The sequence below is a fragment of the Fringilla coelebs genome (genome assembly GCF_963513975.1).
Source record: "Fringilla coelebs genome assembly, chromosome: 19".
Taxonomy (NCBI): Eukaryota; Metazoa; Chordata; class Aves; order Passeriformes; family Fringillidae; genus Fringilla; species Fringilla coelebs.
Window position 1 is genome coordinate 126,130 of NC_140045.1, and position 25,660 is coordinate 151,789.

At 42.7% G+C, this 25,660-nt stretch overlaps 2 protein-coding genes across 5 annotated transcripts in view; both read left to right on the forward strand.

The window, feature by feature from the left end:
• Positions 1 to 2,801, forward strand: part of FASN (fatty acid synthase) — a 42,739-nt gene extending 39,938 nt beyond the window's left edge. For 2 of the 3 annotated variants that reach the window (XM_084218723.1, XM_084218724.1), the window contains exon 43: positions 443 to 2,801. In XM_084218723.1, the coding sequence (XP_084074849.1) occupies positions 443 to 580 (138 nt within the window). In that variant the 3' untranslated portion in view covers positions 581 to 2,801. The remainder of the gene's footprint in view (positions 1 to 442) is intronic. The other variant, XM_084218725.1, reaches the window with a different exon arrangement.
• Positions 2,802 to 5,126: 2,325 nt separating this feature from the next.
• On the forward strand, positions 5,127 to 25,601 carry DUS1L (dihydrouridine synthase 1 like). Of its 2 annotated transcripts, none has more exons than XM_084218582.1 (13): positions 5,127 to 5,500; positions 9,012 to 9,120; positions 10,009 to 10,059; positions 11,764 to 11,876; positions 12,639 to 12,721; positions 12,885 to 12,988; positions 13,915 to 14,059; positions 14,655 to 14,751; positions 15,120 to 15,208; positions 15,713 to 15,879; positions 16,436 to 16,473; positions 19,424 to 19,499; positions 19,826 to 25,601. In XM_084218582.1, the coding sequence occupies exons 1-13, from the start codon at positions 5,264 to 5,266 to the stop codon at positions 19,975 to 19,977; spliced, it is 1,461 nt and encodes a 486-aa protein (XP_084074708.1). In that variant the 5' UTR covers positions 5,127 to 5,263; the 3' UTR covers positions 19,978 to 25,601. The 2 variants fall into 2 exon arrangements, with proteins under 2 accessions (XP_084074708.1, XP_084074709.1); XM_084218583.1 differs by having other exon boundaries at positions 11,824 to 11,876.
• The last annotated feature ends 59 nt before the right edge of the window (positions 25,602 to 25,660 follow it).

The following is a 25,660-nucleotide window of genomic DNA, read 5'->3' on the forward strand; positions in this document are numbered from 1 at the left end:
TCTAGCTTAGTCATTATTGATTCCAGGCTAACTTATATATTATTGAAGTTACATAATGACCTTAAAGGAAGATTTCTGGTGGTAGGAGAAGGGGGTGATGGGGTGGGTAGGGGGTGTTTATTTTATTTACTTAAGGGCTTGGAAGTAGCTACTTTATCATTCATTCTTTGATATTGTTGGTTAACTTCCTGCCCAGCTTATATTTGAGTGAATCACCTGTCAGGCTGTCAGACTATTGTGCTTCAAAACACTGGTTCCAAACAGTGCACCACAGCTGATCTGTGAAAATGTGTCAGAGTAAAACCGGTGCCATTTTTAACTGAGTTCGATAGAGAAAGTGGTCTAAATTATGAGTAACTTAGATTAACAAACTCAAAATGGCTAGGGGACCAGCTGCTTGTAAATTGTGAATGAAAAGTTTTTCTTTTTCATACTTACGCAGGTATGTGATGGGAAGGTATTTGTCCACGTTGTTGAAGGAGATCACCGCACCTTGCTGGAGGGAAATGGTGTTGAATCAATTATTGGGATCATCCACAGCTCACTGGCAGAGCCACGTGTCAGTGTCAGAGAGGGTTAACTTCTACTTCCTCACTGTCGATGAAGAAAATGCCAACAACATTCCTAGTTATGACAGGCCCCAAGGAACTCTTCCTGTTCAACATCTCATCTGCTCTGCTGCCAGAACTGGGAAGTCCAGCTGGACTCAATTGGTCTTTTTCTGTCTCTTTCTTGCTTATCTTTTCCCACATTTATGGGTTCTATCTCCTTCCTTTCCTATGGCTGTTTTTCCCCCTAGTTTCCCTGTCCATGTTACCTGCAGTGCTGTGACTCTGTCACTGTGCACTGCAGTGAGGGTTCCCCACAGATGGTTGCTTCCTACACCCTTGGCAGTATAAAAAAAAACAAATTTAGGAGTAGATTTCTTGTGCTTTATATTGTTTTTGTCTTAACAAAAGTATTCCAAAGGGTATGTGTTAGCACTTGTTGACCAAGCCTAGTGAACAGGGAGAGGAGAGGAGCTGCAGCTGATTTTGGAGATACTTTTTATCTGTGAAGAATCTGTCTGCAGTTAAGGTCAGAAAGAGAATTCCATTGAGGGTTTTGTAACTATATTTTTTAATTTGCTATATTCTAAGTATTTATTGTGTCAAACCAGAGACTTCTTACTTGGTTTTAATTTATCGTGGGTTATAGGAGCAAAGAAACATCCCTTTTTGGAGGGGAAAGTTTATTCTACAAGGGAAAGTTGCCCATCTTTGAAATAATCTAATTTCTTGTTGGTTTTGTTGGTTTTTTTTTTTCTTTCTCCCACTGCCCTACCCTTTTCAGAAAGCATTAGGTAGAAGGAAGGATTCTTGCCATCGTGTACTCTTCAGGGGAGAGAGGGGCCTGGGGGATAGAGTGGATGGTTTGACAGATGCCGCTGTATTGAACAGCCATAACTTGGGCATGATAAAAACAGGCAAAGCTGTCCCTAGGCAGGTACTTTGTTTATATTTGTGCAAGGTTCTGTGGCCTGCTCTATCAGAACCTTAGTAAAGCATTAAGATTATTGCTTTACCTTATTCCCTCTCACCTCCAGTCTTGCCACCCGATTAAGAGTTTGGAATGGGGAGGGCAGGGAATAGAATTCCTTAACAATACTGAACAAATCCTCCCATCCCTGCTCTCCCATAATCAAAGCTCAGGCAAACATACAAATATTATTTACCACAGGGCTTGCTTAAGCCTTGTATTCATTTTCCTTTCAGTAATGAATCTGGAAATCCCACATAAGTTAGCTAAGTAATCAGTTTGATGGTCTGATTTTAAAATACAGTAGTACCTTTTTAAAGGAAATTTGCATAAAATTGCATTGAAAAATTTCTTGCCTTTGCTATGCTGGATCTGTCCTTTCAAAAATCAGTAAATCCTTGATACACTTATGATACAGAGGAGACCTGGGTAGCAACAAAGCACCAGCTAGGAGGAGCTATTGTGCGTCTCCAAACTGCTGTAAAACCCCTCTTCTCTCCATCCCCCAGTGAAGTATTCTGGTGGTACAGGAGCATTCTCCAGTGACAGGAACAGATGGCTCTTCACTGCAGGTTCTGACCTAGCGTCTTTTGCTTATACCACCCTCTGTTGATAGTGGCTGGGTTAACTGATTTTAGTTTTATAAAGTATTTCTTTTGTGAAATTGAAATAAAACAACATAATGTCAGCTTAAACCATTTTGAAATGTCTTGTTCTTTTTTCTTTTTTTTTTCCTTTTAATTAATACTTTTTGGTCTGAAGAGTGGTTTTTTTTGGTTTTTCTGGTATTAAACAGAATTCATCACTGGTTGGGTTTTGAATTATTTTCTACCATCATTTCTTAATCCCATGTTTCATCTGGAGTCTCTTCCTTCTTGGTATAAAGCAAAAAAACTGCTGCTAACATATCTGATTTGTAGTCTATAGAAATTATAATAGTAATAATAATAAAATAATAACAATGGAAGGCTTAGTATTCTGAAGCATGGCTTCTTGTTGCCATGATTTTGGTAGCTTTTACTAATTTGGTACCAATTTACAGCTATAATATTGAAGTGGGAACTTTTAGATGGGCTTTTATTTGCAGTATCGGACAAGCCATTAATACTCCTGCCTCAATTTCCCCATATGTAAAATGTGACAATAGCATCTGCCTCAGGGCCTGTCTGAGAGTTAGGCAATGGCTATAAATGCTCTGAAGTTTTAGGTATGATGTCTAAGTGTTAGACAGTAACAGGAGGAGGAAAGTGTGTGCTGTGTGAGGGATGCTGCATACTGATACTGGAATGGCTGTGTAAGCTGCGTGCATACACCACGGGACTTCATGACATCTACTGCACACTGTCCCTGCACGTGCTGGTGTTGGGTGCTACATAAAGCAAAACCAATGGGGACTAGTTGGTTTGGTTTAACTACTGGCAGTTGTAGTGAGCCTGAAAAAAAGGGGAAAGAATCCTACTTTTGTGTTGGTTATATTAAACTGGGAGGAATAAGAAAGGATTAAATGTAAAGCAAACAGGTACAATAGTGCTTTGCTAATGTGTGTAACATCTGAATGGACTGTGTGGAAGGAGCAAGGACTAATGCTGTCCCATCTGTTGAAGCAGGAGTTTGATGAGCTCTCTGTATAAACAAATCTGTATGGTTTCATCTAAGCCGAGCTTAAAAATACTGTTTTAGTCATAGAAGTTGCTGAAGAATAACTTACAGCTTATATACTGTTAATGTTCTTGTGGTTATTTGAAAAGCAGAAGGTTGTTATGTTTAGGGCTTTTTTTCCCCCATAATTATCTGATTATGAGCTGCTGCCATGTAACCTATTATAACTGGCTGCTGAACACAGTGTGCCAAAAATAAAAACCTTATTAGTGCTGTTATTGCTTGTTTCTCAGTAGCCCACCAGATTAGACAGGTAGAATAATATCAGAAGGCAAAATCCAATATTGCAGCTTCTTGTTTTGAGAAGACAAGAACAGAAGTGAAGTCCCTCATACCTACCCTTTTCTGTGAAACTGAAGTGGGGAATTCTTGTCAGCTGATGCATTCTATCCTTTTCAGATACCTTCTCACAGGCTAAAACCATGCTGATCTCAATCTCAAGACTGCAGAGTAGTTCTCTGATCGGGGAACTGTTTAGGGTCACAAATGCATATTGCCATTTTGAAATGATGGACCATGTACCTTAAATCTGCAATAGAAAGCATTCAAGAATGTATAGCACACAGCATATGTTGTCACCAGTATTAAAGCTATTATTTTCCTTTTCTAATCTACCACCTTAGAAGGCAAAGAAATGCACCTCTCTTGCTGAACATAGCAGTAAAAATAATGCAAGAAGGGCCACAGTTTAATAGAACTGGTTACATAAAATAGCATTACCAGAAAGCAGAAGCACTACCAGAAAGTGAAGTTCTCTCATGCTGAGATGGATAGAGGTCAAGTAAAACCCAAAAGATTTAAGGTAGAATAGGAAGCAGGTGTTTGTTTCTTTTGCATTTAAGTTACCAGACATTATGCCTGCAAATCAGGGTCAAAAGAAAGAAAAAATTACCCCTGGAGCAGTTTCATCAGAGGAAAGGGGAGTGCTGATAGCAGGGGGGCAGAGGCTGTATATTTAAAATAGCAACCTCGTTCTTTAGGCTGCAGAGAGGTAATAAAAGATGGGAAAAATCATTAGAAGCTTGAAACATTTATTGCAGCGAGCTCATCACAGCCATGAGTGCTAGAAAGCTGGAGAAGGGAGGAAATAGAGGCTTGGACAAGGAGCTTGCAATGTGAAGGCCTGTCAATGGATAGACTAATAGGCTTATTTTGAGTAATGGGAGTTTACATGTAACTCTGCTTAGGCTACGGTGCTTTGTTACATGATTTTGTTGGAGTTTTTCTCTTCTGAAGAAGTCCTGTAACTCAAGTTACATTGCTGTTTTGACTGGAGTAGAGGTGTAGCCTTTTTTATATGCTGGAAGGTATTGGCTGAGAAGCAGAACTCCTCCACTGTACTCATCCTGGTGATGATATGTAGCTTTATAATATGATGCAAAGTGAACGATATTGTCATGGATGCTGTTACATTTGGTTCAGTCATGTGGACCAATCCGACACCGAGGACAAGGCAGGCCTCTCACTTTGTCCGAGCTCTTGCAATGCTCAGTCACGGCGCTTCCGGTCGGCACCGGCTGCGGCGGAGGCCCAAGTGCTCAAAGATGCCTGGTTTATGCTCGGGGACCAAGGACGGGAGTTGCTGCCGCCCGGGCCGCACTGCGCGAGGCGCGTACCGGCCGAGCGCCGGGGCTCCGTGCGCCGCCGCGGCACTCGAGGGGAGACCGCCCACGCACGGCGCCCCGGCAGCCGCCCCTCAGCTGCCCTCCTGCGGCTGCTCAGCCGCCCCTCAGCTGCCCTCCTGCGGCTGCTCAGCCGCCCCTCAGCTGCCCTCCTGCGGCTCCTCAGCAGCCCCTCAGCAGCCCCTCTGCAGCTCCTCAGCCGCCCCGGGCAGCGCGGAGCGCCGCAGCTGCTGCGCCTCGCCCGCGCGCGGCCCCTGTTGGCAGCGCCTCGGTTTCTGGAGGGGACGGCGCGCGGCTGCACCGCTGAGCCGGCCGGAGCGAGATGGCGGTGGCACCGTCCGGCTGCGCCGGTGCCCGGCCCGGGCGCAGCGGTCGCGGCTGCCTGCGGGCCTCAGGCCGCGAGCCCCGGCGCGGCGGCGCGGGCCGCCAGCAGCCGCAACGCTGCACGGGCGAGCAAGCGGGAGATGCCGAAGCTGCGCGGGGAAGCCTTCTGGAGGGAGACGCTGCGGAGCGCCCACTACGTGGTGGCGCCCATGGTGGACCAGAGCGAGCTGGCCTGGAGGCTGCTCAGCCGCCGCCACGGCGCCCAGCTCTGCTACACACCGATGCTGCACGCCCAGGTCTTCCTCAGGGACGCCAACTACCGCCGCGAGAACCTCTACGACGAGGCCTGTCCCGAGGACCGCCCGCTCATCGTGCAGGTGAGCGCGGCCCCCGCCCCGGCTCCCCCTGTCAGCCCCAGCACCGGGAGCGACGGCGGCGGCGGCTGCCGGGAGCAGCTTCCCGGGGCTCCCCTTGCGGTGCCATTCTCGGGTAACGTTGAGGACGCGAGTCAGCGTTGCCAAACGCACGCGCACCTAACGCCCCGCTCGTGCTAACAAATCCAGGCGTTTCCCAAATGTGCATAAGTTGAAGGTAGTCAGCCTCATCCACATTTTAACGTGGTTATATAGGATGACAGAAATCTCATTTTCTTCATCTAAATACCGCTGATAGTTCATGAAGATGTGTGTTTTTCTGTTTATCCCATGTTTAGCAGAGGATTTGCTGTCTTAATCACAGGGGCCTGGAGCACTGGACTTCTCAGACGGTTTCAGTCCCCTGCACCTCATCTTTAGAAACAGCTTACAGTTGGTCTTGTAGAGTCAGGGTGTGTCCTGCATCTGGTGCCACTCGAGGATCACAGCTTTTTTGGGTAGTAATCTGAAACCCTGAGCTCAGTGTTCAGCTTTAGAGAAAGGATGCGAGGAAAACAGGACAGACTTTAAAGCATGTGTTGCTTCTGCTTCTGGACTACTGTGTGATATTATGGTATTTCACTCTATCCAAAAGAGGGAAAGTGGACCTGGAGAATAATGTAGGCAAAGACGATTGTGATGAGCAGAGGAATGACTGATTTCCATACATGGAGCAGTTAAATGGATGAGGAGTCTTTACCCTGGAAAAAAGTGTCTCTCTTGACTGAGGGGAGAGATAAGAGAAGCCTGTGGAAGTATTCCTGGCTTGAAGATGATGAATAGAACCCAAGTAAGCGTAGTGGTAGTTATAAACTGTGAAATTCATTGCTGTGGGATGTACTGGAACATTACATGAGTTTAGAAAGCAAAGGAAAACACTTCAGGGTCTCTAGGTGCAACAAACACACCTTCTGTTTCCAAAGTCCATAAAGACACTTTTTCAACTTCTGCTGTTCCGTAGACGTTTTGGTGTTGACCTTTGTTCTGTCTCAGTACAGCTTTCACAGAATCATGGAGTATTCTGGGTTGGAAGAGACTCACGAGTCCACAACCCACAAGTACGTTGAGACCAACTCTGAAGTGAATTGTCTATACAGGGATAGAACTCACAGCCTTAGTGGTTTTAGCTATACCATGTTCTAACCAAATGAGCTAATCTCAGCATCTGGTACATTCTTCTTCTGTGGGAGGTAGTTTCTTTTGACACAGAAAAGTAAAAGTGGCAGAAGTTCAAGTAATCTTAGAAAGCTGTAAGTCACAGATCTTCAGCTCAGTAAGCTGTGTGTCCTGGGTGACACTGCCAGAACAGGATCAGTTGCTGTGAGCTTGCTGTGTTACCCTTCTTCCCACTGACCACTATTGGATATAAAGTATGGAACTAACTGATCTTTAGCTTGATCTTGTGCAACAGTCCTTAAAGATTTGGTCAGAGACTTGGAATTAGATTAGACAGAGGTACACCTGAGCTCAGCCTGCTCTGAAGACTTTGCTTACTGTGCTAACATTCTCATTATATGACATGGTTGAAGGCTTTCTGTAGTTTCAGTTTTCTCAGAGAAAGCAAATTACTTTTTTATTTTAGTTGGTGTCAGTCATAATGTTATGTAGTGCTGTAGGGTTTAAGTAGCACCTTCTGCTCAGAAGCGTTTAAATTTTTTTTCAAGTTTATTAAAGACATGATGGAATTGGTTTTTCTGAAAAATGAGGTTCAGAAAATCTGTTTAAAACCATAAATGAGAAGAAAAGTCTGTCTCTATCCTCTTCAACAAAGAAGCTTCAAAATAACTTATTTTATTAATTTGCTTTTTGCACTTTTAAATATAGTATTAATTACATTCAGTTAAGACTAAGCATTTGACTGTAGCCCATGTGTCTGTTTCACATTTCATGGGAATTCATTTTAGAGGCAGTTGTGCTTATTGGTATCTACAATTTTGAGCTGTCTCAAGGCCCAGAGACATTATGGGTGACTCTTTCCTTAAGCACTGCCTTTCTATATTAAAATGCTATAGCTGTTTGTTCTGCAGAGGATTTTAAAAGTTGTTTCCACTTATTCTTGGGTACAACACGTGAAATACTCATCTGATGTTTCTTTGCCTCTTGAATGCTCATTTTTCTCATTTTGTCATTTGAAGGTTGAGAATCTTTAGCTGGTAAGTGTCACAGATTTTGTTTCAATTTTTTTTTAATAGAATCATAGAATATCCTCAGCTGTAAGGGATTCATGAAGTCCAACTCCTGCACAGAACAGCTACCAGAATCCCACCAGTGTTGTCCAGACGCTCCTTGAGTTCTGGCAGGTTTAGGGCCATGACCACTGCACTTGAGATCCTTTTTCAGTGCCTGACCACCCTCTGGGGAAGAACTTTTCCCTGACATCCAGCCAGAACCTCTCCTGGCACAGCCCAGGCATTCCCTCAGGACCTGTCACTGCTCACAGAGAGCAGAGACTAGAGCCTTCCCTCTGCTGCCCCTTGTGAGGAAGTTATGGACTTCTATGGAGTCTCCCCTCTGTCTCCTCTTCTCTAGGCTGAACAAGCCAAGTGACCTCAGCCACTCCTCATATGGCCCCTCCAGACCTTTCACCATCTCTGTAAGCTCCTTTGGGCACTCCCTAACAGTTTTGGATCTTTCTAATATTGTGGTGTCCCAAACTGTCCCCAGGACTTGAGGTGAAGCAGCCCCAGTGCAGAGCAGAGCAGGACAATCCTTTCCATGGCCCAGCTGGTGATGCTGGACCAGATGCCCCCCAAGGACTCAGCTGGCCTTCCTGGCTGCCAGGGCACTGCTGACTCATATTCAGCTTGCCATCAACCAGGACCCCCAGGTCCCTTTCTGCAGCACTGCTCTCCGGCCTTTTGTTCCCCTCTCTGTCCATACATGCAGAGTCACCCTGTCCCAGGCTCAGAATAGGCCGCTTGTCTTTATTGAACTTCATATGGTCTATGATTGCCTAGCACTCTGATTGTCATGGTCCTTCTGCAGGGCCTCTGTGCTCCCAGGGCGTGGACAGTTCTTTCCAATTTAGTATCCTCAGCAAGGTTACAAATGTCAGCAAGGTTACAGGTCATTTGTGAAGCTGTTGAAGAGCTCTGGCCCTATCTAAGATGGAGCCCTGAGGAACCCTACTCATGACAGGTCACCAGCCTAATGTCATCCCAGTTGCTATAATAACCCTTTGCACTTAACTCATTGTTGATTGCCCATCACACAATGTGTTTATCCTGCTGTGGGCTGGACATTTTGTCCAGAACCATCCTGTGAGAAACAGTATCAAATGCTTTACTGAGATCCAGAAAGATTACATCACATGGCTTCCCTTGATCATTTTGAGAAATAGTGTTTGGTATTCTTAACTGTGCATATTTGCCTGTTTTCTGTAGCAGGTAGTTGCTTCATAACTACATCATAACTTTTTGTCAGTACTTGAAGAAAGCTATTGTCTGATTATTCCACTTCTCTTTGGTTTTCACAGTTCTGTGCCAATGATCCTGAAGTGTTTGTCCAAGCAGCACTGTTGGCTCAGGATTACTGTGATGCCATAGACCTAAATTTGGGTTGCCCCCAAATGATTGCAAAGAGAGGTATGTGCAAATCTGAACCCTGGATAAGCAGAGAAATGGCAAATGGTGTTTCAAATGGGAATGTTGGCAGTAAAATATCAAGAGGGCTGAGTCATGCCTTGGGGAGGCTGCAGTACTGCTGAAGTCAGACTTAGGTATACCCAATGTAGCAGGTAATGCTTTTTGTAGTACCTAAAGCAAAAATTAGATATAATTAATTCTGATTTCTCTTAAGTGGCAGCTCTCGTGTCCAGAGTATCCTTCAGAAACATTATTTCTAGTAAGAGCTTGATTTTCTTTCTGATTTTTGCTCAAACAGCCTATTTTTGAAAAACTGCATTTTGAAAAACTTAACATTAGATCATTTAGACCCTTAGGATCTCCTTTTTCCCTGATACATGCAGAGTTTTTTCACAGTAGTGTAGAAGAGGATGACACCTACTGAATCCCTTAGATACTGCATGTTTGAAGACCAGAGGCAGTGTTTGAAAATTTTGGATCAGTTAAGGTGTTGAGGAAATATTTGTTCAGTAACTGTTCATTCTTTTTCTAAAATAGCTTTCAAAGACTAATAGGAAATCATTAGTGGTACAAATAGATCTTTCAGTCTGATCATCTGTTATATATCTGAGATAACCCCTTAGAAGCTGGACCTTGAGCTGCAAGTGTCAACACATAGCCTTGGGGAGTACCAGGGAAAGTAGGGTGTGGGTATTCCTTGTTTATCCTGTAAATTTAGGGTGGCAGGGAGAACAGAATGATCCCACTCTTCCAGTTGGGGCAGGACAGAGCAACTCTGTTTCTGCCACTGAGGCATATGAGTGTCTGTATCTTTGTGAGAGTTTATGAAAACTGTGCTTCAGGATCTTACTCTTCTGCACAAGTCTGTCATATGCTATTTTATCATAGGTCACTATGGAGCATTTCTGCAAGAGGAGTGGGATCTTCTTCAGAGAATGAGTAAGTATTTAGAGAGGGAATAGGATAAACTAATTATTGAGAGGAGGTTTAGGGATTTTGGGGGAAAGGAGGTGCATCATATTTCTTTGGGCAGAGTTGTGTTTGGGCTTTGAAGGGGCAGTTGTATTCTTTTTTTTCTTTTTTTTTTTTTTGTATTTCTTACTGTATTCCAGTGGCACCCTCAGGATACTTGGTGGTATCCCACTGCAAACTCACACTAGATCTGCTAAAAGACTTTTGTACCTGAAACAGACTTCAGGTGAAAGTGAGTCAATTAAGTCCCAGTTTCATATGATAGCTTAGTGTCTCTTCAGCTCTAGAAACAGTAGAAGTCCCAGTGCCTTACTTTGTCACATTGAAGTTCTCAGGTGCCAAGGGTCGTGTTTCTGCTTGAAGCCACAGTTTCCCTTTTCTGATCAACTCCCTGTACTCTTTTTGTCCAGAGTATAGCAAATTATTCCTTTCTTTTCCTAATTTGTGTAGGTTATTTTCAGGCTATCAGTTGTGAACAGTATCATATTTTTTTAAGAAATACATTTGTAACTGATACAAAAAGCAAGGTTTTGGTCATTTTGTAGAACTGAGACTGTGCCTTCATCCCACTTCAAAGCCAGTGTTGGAACCATGAACTTAGACAGTCCTATTTCTGTTTGCATTCCCAGTGGTCTGGGGAATCTTGAGTGATGTTTGGTACAAAGACACTGCTGGGAACCTGGAAGATAGGACAGTGCATCCTTGTCCAGCATGTAATGTGGCTGTTGAGAAATATGCAAATCAGAATAGCCTCAAGGTGTGAAGAGAACCCAGGTCATCTAGTTGGGTGAACCCAGGCTGTCTAGTAAGAGAGGTATCTTAGGCTGTCCTCTTCCTCCTTCTTTCCCCAGCTGCCTTTAAAATGGTGGAGCACTCTTTTCTGCTTGCACCTGTATACACCTTGCTTGCTCCTTTGAAAGGGTGATGGGAAGTACCTATCATTAGAGCTCATAGGATTTGGACTGGAAGACAGCAGGTGACTTCCTACATTGTATATCCAAGCTCTGGAAGAGAAGAGAATTTCAAACACAATATTGCTCAGTGTTTTCCTGTTGGTTCTCTTTGTTAGCTCTCTTTTTGGTATTTTTGTGATTCCATGTATTGTGTACTGGGAGTTTACCATGTTCTAGATTTCACCCTGACTTTATAACCTACATTTACTACTTGACTGCATCCGCAGCCTACCTCACTTGATAAGCCTCTGCTTGCCATGGATAAGACTCCACTTATAATGATTTTTTTGGCGATAATTTGCGAAGAAGTGAAGCACCTTTTTGTGGGAAAGACAGACAAGCAAGTGTTACTGTTGGAGGAGTACAATAGCCTGTGAAGATAATAAACTTGTATCAGTAATTAAGTTGTGAGGAGGTGATCTTTGAAAGTGATGGCTTAATGCAGTGGAAGCATTAGGGCAGTTAAATGGGTGACTATTTTATGCTACCTTGTTAGGATGCAGATTTTGTGTTTCATGTGTGTGTTACTGTTACATGATTAAACTATGCAGTAAAGATTGCAGAGGAAGGACACTGCTAATTTTTTAAGCTGTGAGAACTGCCTAGCAGTAACTTCTTAGGCTTTTTCCATACCCTACCCAGTATCAGATCTTGAGGAGAGCAGACACTTTTCATAGCATTGTGCAGCCCACTTACCTGTCTTTTCAATCTTTCTCAGTTTTACTGGCTAACGAGAAGCTCTCTGTTCCCATCACATGCAAAATCCGCGTTTTCCCAGACATTGACAAGACAGTGAAGTATGCACAGATGCTGGAGAAAGCTGGCTGCCAGGTAAGAAGGCAGCTGCTCCCTCTACTTCTGCACTGGACACGCATCATTGTGTAAAGTATCTGACGACCAGTTCTTGGTATGCTGTGGATATGAATAGGCTGCCTTATTTTGCAGGCAGAGCAAACAGGATGCAGACAGATCCTGTGTGTTTGCAGCCCTAGGCTGCAGATCAGTGGTGTGGTACGAATGACACAATGATTTCAGTCTCTTGTAATCACTGCACTGTGCAGCATCCTTCACTGTGGTTGAGCATCTCAATATTCATATAGTACTGCAGGAGGCAGGTGTGAATGCATGAAATCCACAGTACTGTAGAAGAAAAAGGGTTCAAAAGGTATCACTAGAAGAAATAGGCAGCCTTCTAGGATTTAACTCAAATTAAATTGGAAGAGATGGTCTATAGTTGGATACCGTACTGACAGTATTTGGACCTTCTGCTGAGGAGAAAGCTAGATCAGTATATCACAAATTCCAAAGTGAATCACAAATGGAATCCTGTAGGAAAGGGAAAGGAAACCTGTAAGTTCTCCCGTGATAGAATCTTGTCATGCCATGGAATAGCAAGATGAAAGGAGCCTAAGACCATACCACGGTAGGTGAGCTGCTGATACCTTTCTGTGTTCCTAAATTCACTGCGCTGTTGAAATAGCAGCAGGAACTCAGTGCCATCCCTGAAGTGTAGGGAGTGAAAGGAAGTATTTTTCAGTGGATTTATTCTAGTGGTTCATACATGTGGAAAGCAAATGTAATGTTGTGTTCCAGCTGCTGACTGTGCATGGCCGTACTAAAGAACAGAAAGGACCACTTGCTGGTGTGGCATCTTGGGAGCACATTCAAGCTGTAAGGTTAGTGAGCAATACCAGTCTTAGTGAATTCCTGCTAACACACTGGATTTTAAACACAGTGTACAGTGGCATTGAAGAGCAAGCAAATTTAGGTGACAGGAGGAGAATTTCTGGGTTGACTCTAATTCTCAATTTGATGCATCTGTTTTGTTCATTGGAATAGAAAAGCTGTAAACATTCCTGTATTTGCAAATGGAAACATCCAGTGTCTCAGCGATGTGGAAGAATGCATCCGTAAGACAGGAGTACATGGTGTCATGAGTGCAGGTAAAGAAAATTAACTTCTACTCTGATGAGAATACAAGCAGCCCCACATACATTTATTAAAAACTTATGTCAGATTGACTTGGTGAACAGCTTTGCTTAACAGCTGAGTGGCCACTCTCCCTTTTCTTACACTGGCCAGGTCATACCCTGAATAGGAATCCCTTAAGATTGGTAAGGGGTTGCTGTGTTGGACTTGCAATACCATTGACTCATTGAGCTCAAATGTAATTACTTGACATATGGGAGGCATATGGGGCTCCTGTGGTCCTGGAATATTTTTGTGACATCTGTTAATCAATGGAAACAGTTTTTGAATGGTTCTCAATGAACCAAGTGCATCTGTGGGTTAATATTCCTGCAGGTGGTTCATGTTGGGTTGAGACAAGAAAGAATTGACATAACTTCCTACAGGAAGAGCTAGGATAGGCATCAGAAAAGCTTCTAATCACTCACACACTTAAAGAAGGGTTGTAGAATCTTGGTTTTAGAAAATATTTGTTAGCAAAAGGCTTGTGAAGCCAGTGGAGAAAAGCACAGTGAGAAGCTGTATCTGTGAACGTGGGCCAGACTAATATCAATACAGACATAAGGCAAGACACCTGTCATTTCCATATTTAACCACTGGGCAACAAAAGCAGTGATTTCTCTAATTGGTTTACTGTCTTCCTGTCAAGGTTAGATGCCTTTCTAGAAATGGTACTTTAATTAGATATGAGCTGTTCAGCACAATTAGGAATTGCATAGTGAAATACAGTATCCCAAGGTCAGGCTGGAGCATTACGGACCCTGTGTTCCTTTTGAGAGTATGTGCGTGATGTGTCTGTAGCTGCAGAATCACAAAAGAGATGATCAAACTCCAGAGCAGAGATTTTGACCTTTGTTTCTATCCTGAAATGAAAGTTTGAGTATTTCTTTTTGTTCCCTAGAAGGTAATCTTCATAACCCAGCTTTGTTTGAGGGCCGGAACCCATTGGTGTGGGAGATGGCTGAGGAGTACCTGGAGATCGTGCAGAAATACCCTTGTCCATTGTCTTATGTTAGGGCTCATCTCTTCAAGCTCTGGCATCACACGTGAGTATCTCCATAGAACTCTTTAATGTTTTCAGGGCTCGTCCTGCTTAGAAAGTGTCTGGGCTTTCTGGACAAGGATTTGTTTGGCCAGAATGAGTATGCTGCAAAGTTTGCTTTCCTGGACCTGGCTGGAGAGTGTGTGGGCCGAGGCCTTTACCCTTTATTTCATATCTGGGAAACAGGGCATGGGGAATGAACAAGTTGCCACAAGATCAGCCAGGGTATGATCTCACAGCACACCAGTTGCAATGTGGTAATTGCCCATATGCACACACTTCATGGCAAACACAAGTTAACTATCTCCTTGTTCATTGTGAGGCAGAGTGCTGTAGCATTTATTGTGGAGTAAGAGCATAGCTATGGGCAGTTACTGAGAAGCAGCTGATGCACTGTACATTCATGTTAGCTTATGTCAAAGTACCTTGGTTGTGTGCCAAGTCTTTATCTGGAAGAGACATGTGTGCTTTTTTCTGGACTTACAGAGTAAGCTTCTACCAAAGGCAAATGAATCAGGAAAACTGTATAAAATGCTTTTATGCAGTTATTTTTAGTTGATTGCAGTCTAAATATAACTGATGTTTGGGCTTTGCCTCAGGCTTCAAGTTTACCAGCAACTGCGTGAAGAATTAGCAAAAGTGAAGACTCTAGAGGGCATTGTAGATGTCAACAGGGAGCTGAAACTGCGATGCCAGGTACCAAGATGGGCCCTAATCTCCCAGAACAGCACTGCCTGCACTTGGTGGGAATGTACCAAGTATGTCATAGAGTTGACATCCATCCATTAGTCACTTCTGTGGGATTTGTGGCTTACTAACCTTGATATTCGTAGCTTACTACAGTAGCATCCCCTTAAGCCTGGACAACTTTATGTGGGATGAAGTTGATTTAGGAGTTACAAATGTGCTTCAGTTCATCTGTCGTAGTAGATGGTTTTTTAGCCTACATGTAACTGTCAGTAATTGTTGCTTAAATTTCCATTTGTGTTTTCCTGGAGTTTGAAGTGTTATTTAGCGTATTTTCTGACAACTCCAGGAAGACTGACTGTAACTCTATGCTGCAGGAAGAAATAGCTAATCAGAAAGAAGGAGAAAAGCCAAAAGAAGGGTTGCCTTTTTTCCACTGGATCTGTCAGCCATACATCAGGCCAGGGTGAGTTACTTATTTTGATACTTACAGGTACTCATAGGCCTTTCCCACCCATTCCATTAAAAAAAAAAAAAAAGAAAGTGAAGACTGAAGAAGACTTTGGATTATTTGTATTCTAGTGTTTCCTTGTTATTGCTTTGTTTGTGGGAATGTTGCTCATTGTTTGCATCTTCTCCTTTGCATCCTCCTCAAATTTCTCTCTCTGTCTGGAAAGTAAAAATTAGAAATCCCACAGCAGCTGAGAACAAGAACCTGATGTGCATAATTTAGCTGACTAACTTTAATTGGCTTTCCAACTGATATATCTGATAGTGTGTCAGTTATTAACTGTCAGTATTAACCAAAACAGCTAGGTTTTTCTATCCCATTTCTAACGACAATGACACTTTTACGGTCATTGTTATGTTATGGTTTACGGTTTGCCCAGATTTCTGTAAACCAAAATAATGGTCAGGGAACAGCTACTTCTTCCCTCCAGTCAATTTATGATGAAATTCACTGTTTCAGGCCAAAGGAGAGATGCAGGGAGAATGGAGATAGTGGAACTGAAAAAGGTGTGCGAGGAAAACGTGCTCTGGAAGAAGAGGAAGATGGAAATTCTGATCTTCTTTCAAAGAATAAACAAAAAAAGAAGTTAAGAAATCCAAATAAAAGCTTTGATCCATCTTTAAAACGTAAGTTCCATTTATTGCCATAAATGTATGGAGATATGTTGATATCACCTTTGACATAACTTGCCACTAAGAATTTTCCTGGCTTGTGTACTTCGAGAAACTTCTTTGAAGAGAGGAGGAATTGTTGCTATTGAAATTTCAGTAGCAGGCAACATGATTCAAATAATGTTCACTAGTAAAGGAAACAAGGATGAAAGTAGTAGGTCACTGATTCTCTCTAAGCATCTTTTTAAGATCAAAATTATTTACCAACTGCATTATAACTATCACTAGCATTTGAAATGGAAATTATGTATGAATTTCAAGCTGATGTCCTCCTGTTTTATGTTTGACTTGAGGATTAAAATTTTCAATGTTTGGATTTTAGCATAGGCACTTAAAAATTCAAAGTATTTTTACCTTTGCACTGTTATTGGAGGTACTGTATTTTTATTTCAAAAAGAGTCTCTGGCTAGAAAAGCACCAAGCTTTTCCCGTTCTGATTTTTTTTTTAACTTACTTCTTCCACATAAAAGTACCATTGGTGAAATCAGGTTTCTCTCTCTCTCTTTCTCAGCCAAGTATGCAAAATGTGATCAGTGTGGAAACCCTAAGGTAAGTCAATAAAGGCATCTATCAAAGCATTTCCGTTAAATGGAAATAAAATGTCCATGTAAGGATCAGTCGTGCAGTGTCTGGATGGAGATCAGTGACACGTGGTGTCCCTCAGGGGTCTGTACTGGGACCAGCACTGCTCAATGTCTCCATCAATGATGTGCACAGTGGGATCAAGAGTATCCTCAGCACACTGGCAGATGACACCAAGCTGAGTGGAGTGATGACACACCTGAGGGACAGGGCCATCCAGAGGGACCTGGACAAGCTCAAGCAGTGGCCCGTGGGAACCTCTGAGGTTTAACAAGGCCAAGTGCAAGATTCTGCACTTGTGTCAGGGCAATTGTGGTATCAAATCCAGGCTGGGGGGAGGAACAGATTGAGAGCAGCCCTGCCCATGACTTTGGGGTGCTGGTGCATGAGAGGCTGGTCATGACTTACCAATGTGCACTCACAGCCCAGAAAAGCCCCTGTGTTCTAGGCTGCATCAAAAGCAGCATGGATAGCAGGTCATGGGGTGGGGGGATTCTGTGCCTTTGCTCTGGTGAGACCCCACCTGGCACTCTGCATCCTGCTCTGGGGCCCTTAGTGCAGGAGACACAGGGAGCTGTTAGGGCAGGCCCAGAGGAGGTTACAAAGATGATTGGGGATGGAGTCCCTCTGCCAAGGAGACAGGCTAAGGGACTGGGGGCTGTCCCGCCTGGAGGAGAGAAGGCTCTGGGGAGCCTCACTGCCCCTTCCAGTGCCTAAAGGGGACTTAAAGACAGCAATGGAATTTTTAGCAGGGCTTTGTTGGAGTAGGACAAGGGGCAGTGGGTTTGAACAGAGTAGATTCAGACTAGATGCGCCTTAGATTAGAAGTCATTTTTTATGGTGAGGCAGTGGCCCAGGTTTCCCAGAGAGGTTGTGGATGCCCCATTCCTGGAAATAGTCAAGGTTAGTTTGAACAGGGCTCTGAGCCTGCTCTTTGCAAGGGATTGGAGTAGATGACCTCTAAATGCCCCTTCCAACCCAAACTATTCTATGATTCTATTCTGTTATTCCAAATCCTGAGGTAGGTCTGTGCCAGTGCCCAGTCACACAGGTGCATGCCAAGTCCCACTGATAAGTGAGTGTGTGGGGAGGAAAGTCCATACTCGGGCAAAAGCTTTTTAACCATTAACTGTAACCAATCTTTGAGGTTGAAGACGCTGCACAAAAATCCTTAACATACATAGGTTCTTTGAGAGAATTTGCCTTCCTCTCCAAGAAAGTGCAGTCCTGCTGCTGCTGAGGGTATTTATTGCTGAGACAATTGAGTGACTTAATTGAATTTCTGAAGATATCTTTGAAACAAATCTCCAGACTTCTACACATGTATGACATGTATATTTTACTGTGAAATGAAAAACAACCCCCTCTTACTGGGGTTAGTGGTGGGTGGAATTTTTCTGCAAAGGGAAAATTTGAATAACTGGTGTGGTTCTTAGTTTAAAATAAAAATACTTCAAATGTCATCACAGTACAGCCTGCAGTGTCAGGCAGCACCTGCAGCTCTGTTTTGTGTTGAGTTTGGATCTCTGCCTTTATCAAAACAAGCCTAAGCACCTCCTCATCCTCAGTCCTGCCTTTGCAATAGATTAACATTGACTTTCACTATTAGCAAAGTGAAATGAGGTAGCTGGTTTTACAGGTTCTGTATTGAAATTTCAAATATTTTGATATTTGCAAAGAGTTCATTTTGCTTTTGCTTGTTTATTTTTTCCCTTGGGGAACATAGCTGTTTGCTTGACAGGGTATGTTGCTGAGCTGTGTAAGCAGAGTGTATTTATTGCTGCTAATATACCTGTAAAGTGGGGTGTAAGATGCAAGTAATTTTGTGTTCTAGCTTAAAAATTAGCATTACAGACACCTCAGGGGGCGGGGGAGCCTGCAACACAAGCATGATGTTGCTCCCTGTTGTAACACTGTTACTGCAGCAAAGCAGTGGCAGCCAGCTGGGGCTCAGTTTGAAGTTGCAGCTGCTGAAAAAAATGGATTTTTTTTGCTGTGTTCAATATTGGGAAAGCATTGAGCACTAGGCTGGCCTGCTTTCAAAGCCATCCTGTTTCATAGCTAATCCAGGTGACATTGCTTGGTGCATAAAGCAAGACTCTCTGCACCAGGGCTTAGACTTATTTTTGTTTTGCTGTTGCATCACTGTAATGTTGCAGGTAGCTCTTGAAATCTTCTGACTAGGCCTGTAATTATTTTTTTTCCCCTAGATTATGTGTTTCTGAGCTATGTCATGAAATGGGTTGGGGGGGGAGTGGAGAAGAAAAATGATAACTCAACTAAAGCCTCCCTAAACATGAAGGATTTTCTGACTGGGGTGAAGGGAACCATGGTAAACAGTATCAACCCCCTTTTCTAAACTGTGTGTGAGCAAAGCACCCCAGAGACCCAGGCTCATTCTGCTACCTCATCAGTTAGCCAAGACTCAGCTGCTGCTGTCCCCTAAGGGTCATACATTATACTTTAATAAATATGCAGGGGTATTTTAAGATGCAAGTAGGGAAGTAATTCTGGTGGTAACATATTGTAGGCATAGCTGCAGATGGTAGCACTGTGTTTCATGCTGCAGAGAACTAGAGCAAGCTCGCCAGCACCAAATGTGTTCATGCTTGTTCCAGAGGGCTTATGGCATGTGGCTGCTTGTGGTGGGTAACTCAGGCTGCCCAACAGGCTATGGGGGCTGTACAAGTTGAATTTGGATTTTTTTTTTCTGGTTGGTTGGGGTTCTTTTGTTCTTTATGTGCAAACAGCAGATAGCGCCCAATATGACATCAACTCCATCATCTTCATTAGGTTGAGTACATGGGTTTTTTCCCAAAGATCTGAAAGTGCAGAGCTGAATTGTTATTATTATAGTAAACAGTAATAATTTTATTTTCACTGACACAAGCTTCTTTATACCGCTATCCCAACCCAGGGCACTAAATGTGTGTTTAACATGTGCCGAGGATGCTGTAAGAAAAGAGCATTCAAGGAGGTAGCAGATTGCCCAGGTAAGTGCATCTGGCCTTACCAGGCATCAAGCAAACATCTCCCATCTATATTCATGACTTAATCTTTGGGTTATGGGGTGTAGGTGGGTGTTAAAATCTACATACTACTTAAAATGCTACATGCTATCTAAAAGTTTGTAGTACCATTTTAAAAGACTGCTCTTCCTTCTCTGTATGTCATTGCTCCTGCTTCCCAAGCCTCGGGATGCAGTTTCCGGTCTGTAAAGACCCATTCTTTATAAGGAAATTAGGTATTCTGCTTACCACTGTAGTCATCTCATTTCAGGATGTTGGTTTGGGGTTTTTGCCCCCTTTTGCTTTTTCAGGTCATGGATTACTTTTTAAGACCAAGTATGAAAAATCCCTTGCATGGCAGCACAGTCAAAGAGGAATTCAGACCCCAGAGATCAGTCAGAGAGGAGATGCAGAGGTAGGGGAGACAGCAGTGCTGAAGGAGGCTGGTGACAGTACAGGGTGAAGCTTTGGAAATGAACAGTCCAAGAGCTCCTACCAGACCACTACACTACTTCCCTGGGCCAAAGAATGTGTCATCTCCAGCTCCCTGTCAGCTGTGTGAACTTCTTCCACATAATTAAGTTCTGGAAAAGTTTTATTTAAGTAAAAAACTGCTTACTCAGGGAATTATCCTGCATTTGAAATAAAAGAGATGCAATTAAATGTCTAATGCTGTATTTGAAAGATGGAAAATGCTGCATTTTTGGGTGGAGACAATTTCTGTAAGCTGCCGTTACACTCTGCCTCCTGTATGCTTACTATCCCTGCATGTTCTGTTTTAAATACTAGCAACTAAATTTACTGTATTAGAACAGCCTTCTGGCATGCTAAAAATAGCAGTGTCAGTGACTTCCTCACTGCCAGAAAACGTGTCACATTTGTTAGTGTTTTAGTAGGCCACATTTTTAATGCAGAAAGGAAAGCAGCAGTACCTGGAAAATGTGAATGTAAAACTGTAAGATCTTGCTATATCCACATTAACAATTATTAGTTTCTTACAGTATGATCAAACTTAACAGTCTTCCATGAGCCAAAGGTTGGGGGAGGATGAAATCTCTATTTTAACACAGAGGGTTGTCTAAAAATATGTGGGAAGTTTGAACCAAGTCCATTAATATTTCCCTGCTCAAGGTCTCATACTTCATTATGTGGTCATTTGTCTTCACACGTGATAAATTCTGAGAGACGTGTGACCAGATGCAGGTCCTACACATGCCTTTTTGAAAGATGGGAACTTGAAACCACCTCTTCCACGTCATGTGAAAATAGTCCATTTCTTCCCTCGCCCAGGCATACATGCTAAAGCTGTCAAGTATTCTGAGTTTCCTGGTCCATTCCCCGCTCGTGTAGTAAAAACCTGAAATATTTATTATCCTAGAATTTCAAACAGTTTAATTGACCTCTCCCCATAAACAGTTTCCCAAAAAGAACAGAAAACTCAGTCATTCTCCTGCTCAAAGTCTTCAAAAGCAAAACAGCCAGTTCCGGCACAAGAGAACTGGGGCTGTGTGAAACATTCAGCTTCTTACTCACACAGGGAGATTTAGATCACACCTCCCTCTCATAAGTACAGTGTCATCACAGAAGCAACAGTCGGGAGGGGCCTTACATTTGAGAGTGCTAATTAGATACCTTTCTATAAAGAATTAGTATTTAAGGTATATTTGTCCCTCCCTCCATGCCAAGGCATTTCTTAACAAGCACAATGGAGAAATGCAGATAGACCTTATCTTGTCCACTCCTGTCCATGGCATGGCTGGAGGCTGCCACACTCCTGACACAGGGCTGAAAAACTGCTCAGTTTGGCACTGCAACATAGACCCACCTCTGTGCATCAAGCTACAAATCACCACACTAATGGAAAAAAGCTTCAACCTGAACTTTCAGCAGCCGTGAAAGAAGATGCCAGCATTGCAGTTATTACGGCAGAGCCATTCAGATGAGCCACAGCTCACTAAGCAATACTTGTGAACTCAGAGGCCAAATTACAACATAAGCAAAGCTAAGCCACTTACTGTTCACACTGAGGACACCTGCACTAACAAGGGATTACTTTCAGGCTAGGCAATATGCTAATTATTCTGTTTATCTCTAATCAAAAAATTGTAGTTTGCCAGCTCAGCAAGGTCAAGGCCTGTTTTGCTTCTGTTTCATAGGCCCTTAAGGAGATATACACTATTTAATTTTCTTGGAGTAGGGGGAAGAAAAGGTAGTGCCCTGAATGTAGAATGATGCTGAAAATGGTGCTCTGTCTTCAGGAAAATGAGTTCTCACATCTAAATTATTTTCAGAGGCAGACAAGAAAAAGCTGGGGTACTTCACCTGCCAAAAAAGAAAGCCAATTGCCTTTATTTGAGAAACAGGTTATGAAATGAGCTATGAGAAAGATCTAAAAAAAAAATTTAAAGACAAAAAGTGCATCAAAACAAAGACTGAAACTCTGAGATTTCAGCATGTATTTATGGGGTACAAACTTTGAAGTGCAGAGAGTTCACAGTTGTAGACTACAGGCACAGGGAGTACAATAGTCAAAGCTAGAGCTGAAGGCTTAGAGAACTGAAACAGTGGTACCTGTAGGGTCAGGGACAAAAAGAATACCCAGCCTGATCTACCACCTAAACCAGATTTTTCAGGACCCACCACTTGAGTTCTTGTTTGAATTAGACTATCTCTTGCTAATGCAGCTGTCCTTCAGTCTGTAGCTTTAGTAACTCTACCAAGGCCTAAGCTTTAATTATTTCTTTGATGTCAAGAGACTTAATTGCATTATGAATTTACCAAGCTTCTAATTAGTGAATCTTGTACATTTTCTCTTAGAGCTTGACATGACCTATTAGCCAGTTTCTGTTCCCCTTTCTAACTAATTTAGCCTAATCACGTTATCCTATGAGAGAATCTAAAGCTACACAGCAACCCTATGAAATGTTGAATGGAGTTCACAGATCCTTAAGAACACAGAAGCCAAAATAACATTAAGTATAAAGCTCATTTGCAAAGCAGACAATAATCCTTTCCCTATTCTCTAAAAGCATCAGAGGATGCAGAATTCAGTTCCACACCAGTTTGGTGTTTTTCACCCTACTGCAAATTCACAGCTGATGGAATACCAGAGAAGTGAAACACTGACTTGTCTCAGCCTCAGCTGTCACAAGCAGATGGTATAAAAAATACTTAGAGCACTGTCCCATGCACCACACTGCTGCCCCACTGCTATCTGCATGAAGATGGCAGAAGAATCTCAAATAGTCAAATTAATTTGGCTGAGACTTAAAAAGAAAAATGATTCAGTGCTTGACAAGCACTTTCTACCAATACACAATGGGTCTTCGTCAGATTGAAGTTTCCTCTTTTTTCTTTCCCTGAAAGTTTATATTACATAGCACATATCAGAAATAATACCTTATTCAGTGTCAGTTTTGGGAGTTATCCAGAGGATGAAACAATGCTGAGACCTTTGCTGCAGAGTCACGGAGAGATGTACAGGTCACACTCACATGGCCTGGGGCAAAGACTGAGCTCTGTTATTTTCTCCCTCACCCACTGACGCCTTTCAGCCAAAAGCAGCTCACAGATGATGCTGCACCAGCCATGGTCCATAATCACCTCTAAACAGACCTCCCCCTGCAAAACTTAGCAACACAGACCACTGTGTTGGACAAGTTCTGGGTAGATAATTACCAATCACCCCAAAGTAAAACAAATCTCACAGTGGCAGCTTCTACATTACCACTTAGAGTGACTTAGAGTGATTATGCTAATTAAAACTGCCTTTGCCAAAAGAACAAGGTTCTTTTCAACTATTTTTCCTATAGTCCATGTAAAGAAAGCAGGATTTACACTGCATGAGGAACCTGTCATGGCCTACCACTGGCAGTTCCTTAACAAAAAGGTGCTGCACAAGTTCATTAAATCCCTACAAATGGGCCCCTCCGATCATATCTTAGACATACCAACATGCTACACATTCCACAAAACTTCATCCACTGAATGGCCTTGGTGGTCACAGGGAATCCCTTAAAATTCAATCTATGTGGGTCACCATTTCTCTGTTTATTACTTGGGAAATTACATAGAAATTTAAGGTAAGATTCATTTTTACTGGGGGACACTGCTTATGAATGCAATTTACCTAGAACTATATCCATACTGTGTTGTATTTTGTGGGGTTTGAGACAGGCAGGCAGTTAGGACTGAGGCAGGTGTTGGAAAATGTCTAGAGGAAACATGCCTGGACAGCCCTGACTCCCACCTACAAGATCCAAAAGCAACAGGAGCTTCTTTCACAGGCTAAAGGAGAGAGTTACATGCCAGTAATTCTGCACAAAGCATCCATGATGCCAATGTAATAAAAGAGAAATGCTCCATCACTCCCAAAGAGGCTGCAAGCATTTTTGTCTGGGGGGATGAAAAGTTAACCACGCCTGCCAGCGCTACAGAATGGCCTCGGGCCATAGCCGGAGCTGGAAACTGCTGTTGCCACCTTACGGGCCCCTTGTGGCTGCTAAGGGATGTGTGATGCTGCTGGTGTCTGGAAGTACAGACTCCAGTCAGCTCAGGACACCACTGAGGAGTCCTGCAGCAGAAATCCTCCAGCAAGGCACTGATATAAATAAATAAAATAAAAATTCTGAAAGCAGGAGCACAGCCAGCCACCTGGCATGGTGCACTTCACTGGGATGTAAAACCATCTCCTGAAGAGCAGAGTGTAACATTTTTTCCTTATAAATAGTATCACTGGCCAATCTGGGGAAGAAAGCAAGAATATTTGAGTAGCATTTTAGGACTGAAAAGCTTCCCTTCAGCACAAACAAAAAGTATAACAGCACTTTCCCTGCATTTCTTATAAGGATGTACAGCAATTTACCCAAGGACTCAACTCGCCTTTCTCACTAAACTGGCCATTAGCAAACGCTTGACACTAAGTTCTTCCCTCAAAAATGGGAGAATTTTTCCATGCCAAATGTAACCAAAGATCTCACAGAAACTACTACTTCCATTTTCAGCATCTAAGTAATAAAAAGCATGGAAAGCCAGGAGAGATCACTGTTGCTACAGGAATTTTGCTGTTCAAATGCTCCTTCAAACTGCACTTTCTTTACATTTCATCCAATCTGCATCTCCAACCAGATCACAAAGCAAAACAATTGCCTAGGAAACATCATGAAGCTTAGCAAAAAATCAATGGCTTGAGATCAAAACACCTACTCCCAACTTTACCACAAAATTCCAAATACTCAGTAGTTTTTTAATCCTGCTGTTTAATGCACTAGATATAACAACTTATTAAAAAAAAAAAAAGCATGAACACATTAAAAGTAACATCTGTAGTCACTTGCTAGACCAGTCAGGGCTGGATCAAAATTCTCAGCTTGCCTTATGGATTATATGAATACAAGGCTGAAGTGACTTCAGAAAATTCAGTGCATATCTCTTTTCATTAACACAGGAAGAACACACACACACACACACACACACACACACACACACACACACTGGGCTGCCACCTTTAACCCCTTCATAAAAAGAAAAGCAGAATAAATGCACCTGGAGAGTGGGCACTAGACTGACTCTTTTTAGGGCTTCCACAAGACTTGAGTGGTGTTTTATGGCATTTATCCATTCTACCCAAAACAACTGTTGCACGTGTGGGGAAACCATCACACACTATGGCAGTAAGACTGGGCAAGCAGCAATATTTGCATGAAGTAGAGATTTACTGCTATGATAACATTGGAACCTAAAGCCAGGTCACACACAAGAGGGAAACATATCAGGAAACAGTTCTTTGAAAACAGAGACCAGAGAGAGAGAGAGAACCTGGCTGCAGGTAAACATAAAACCCTAAAATAAAGGCCTGTGACTGAATGCATGGAAGCAATGCCATGTTTTCTGGTACAGGTGAAAATTCTCCAAGAGTTTCTCAAAGGAAATCTCCTCCCCCATCAGAACTCTAGCTCCATAATTGAGAGCAATGCACTTGTAAGTTTATTTGGAAAACAGAAAGCTCAGCATTGCTCAAAATTGAGGCAATACTTTCGGGCCAGCAAAATTCATCTTATATTGTGCCTGTCCATTCAACTAACTATTTTTGCAGCTTTCAAACAAGAAAAACTATTAGCAGCTGAAAAACTCTCAACTCAGCATCT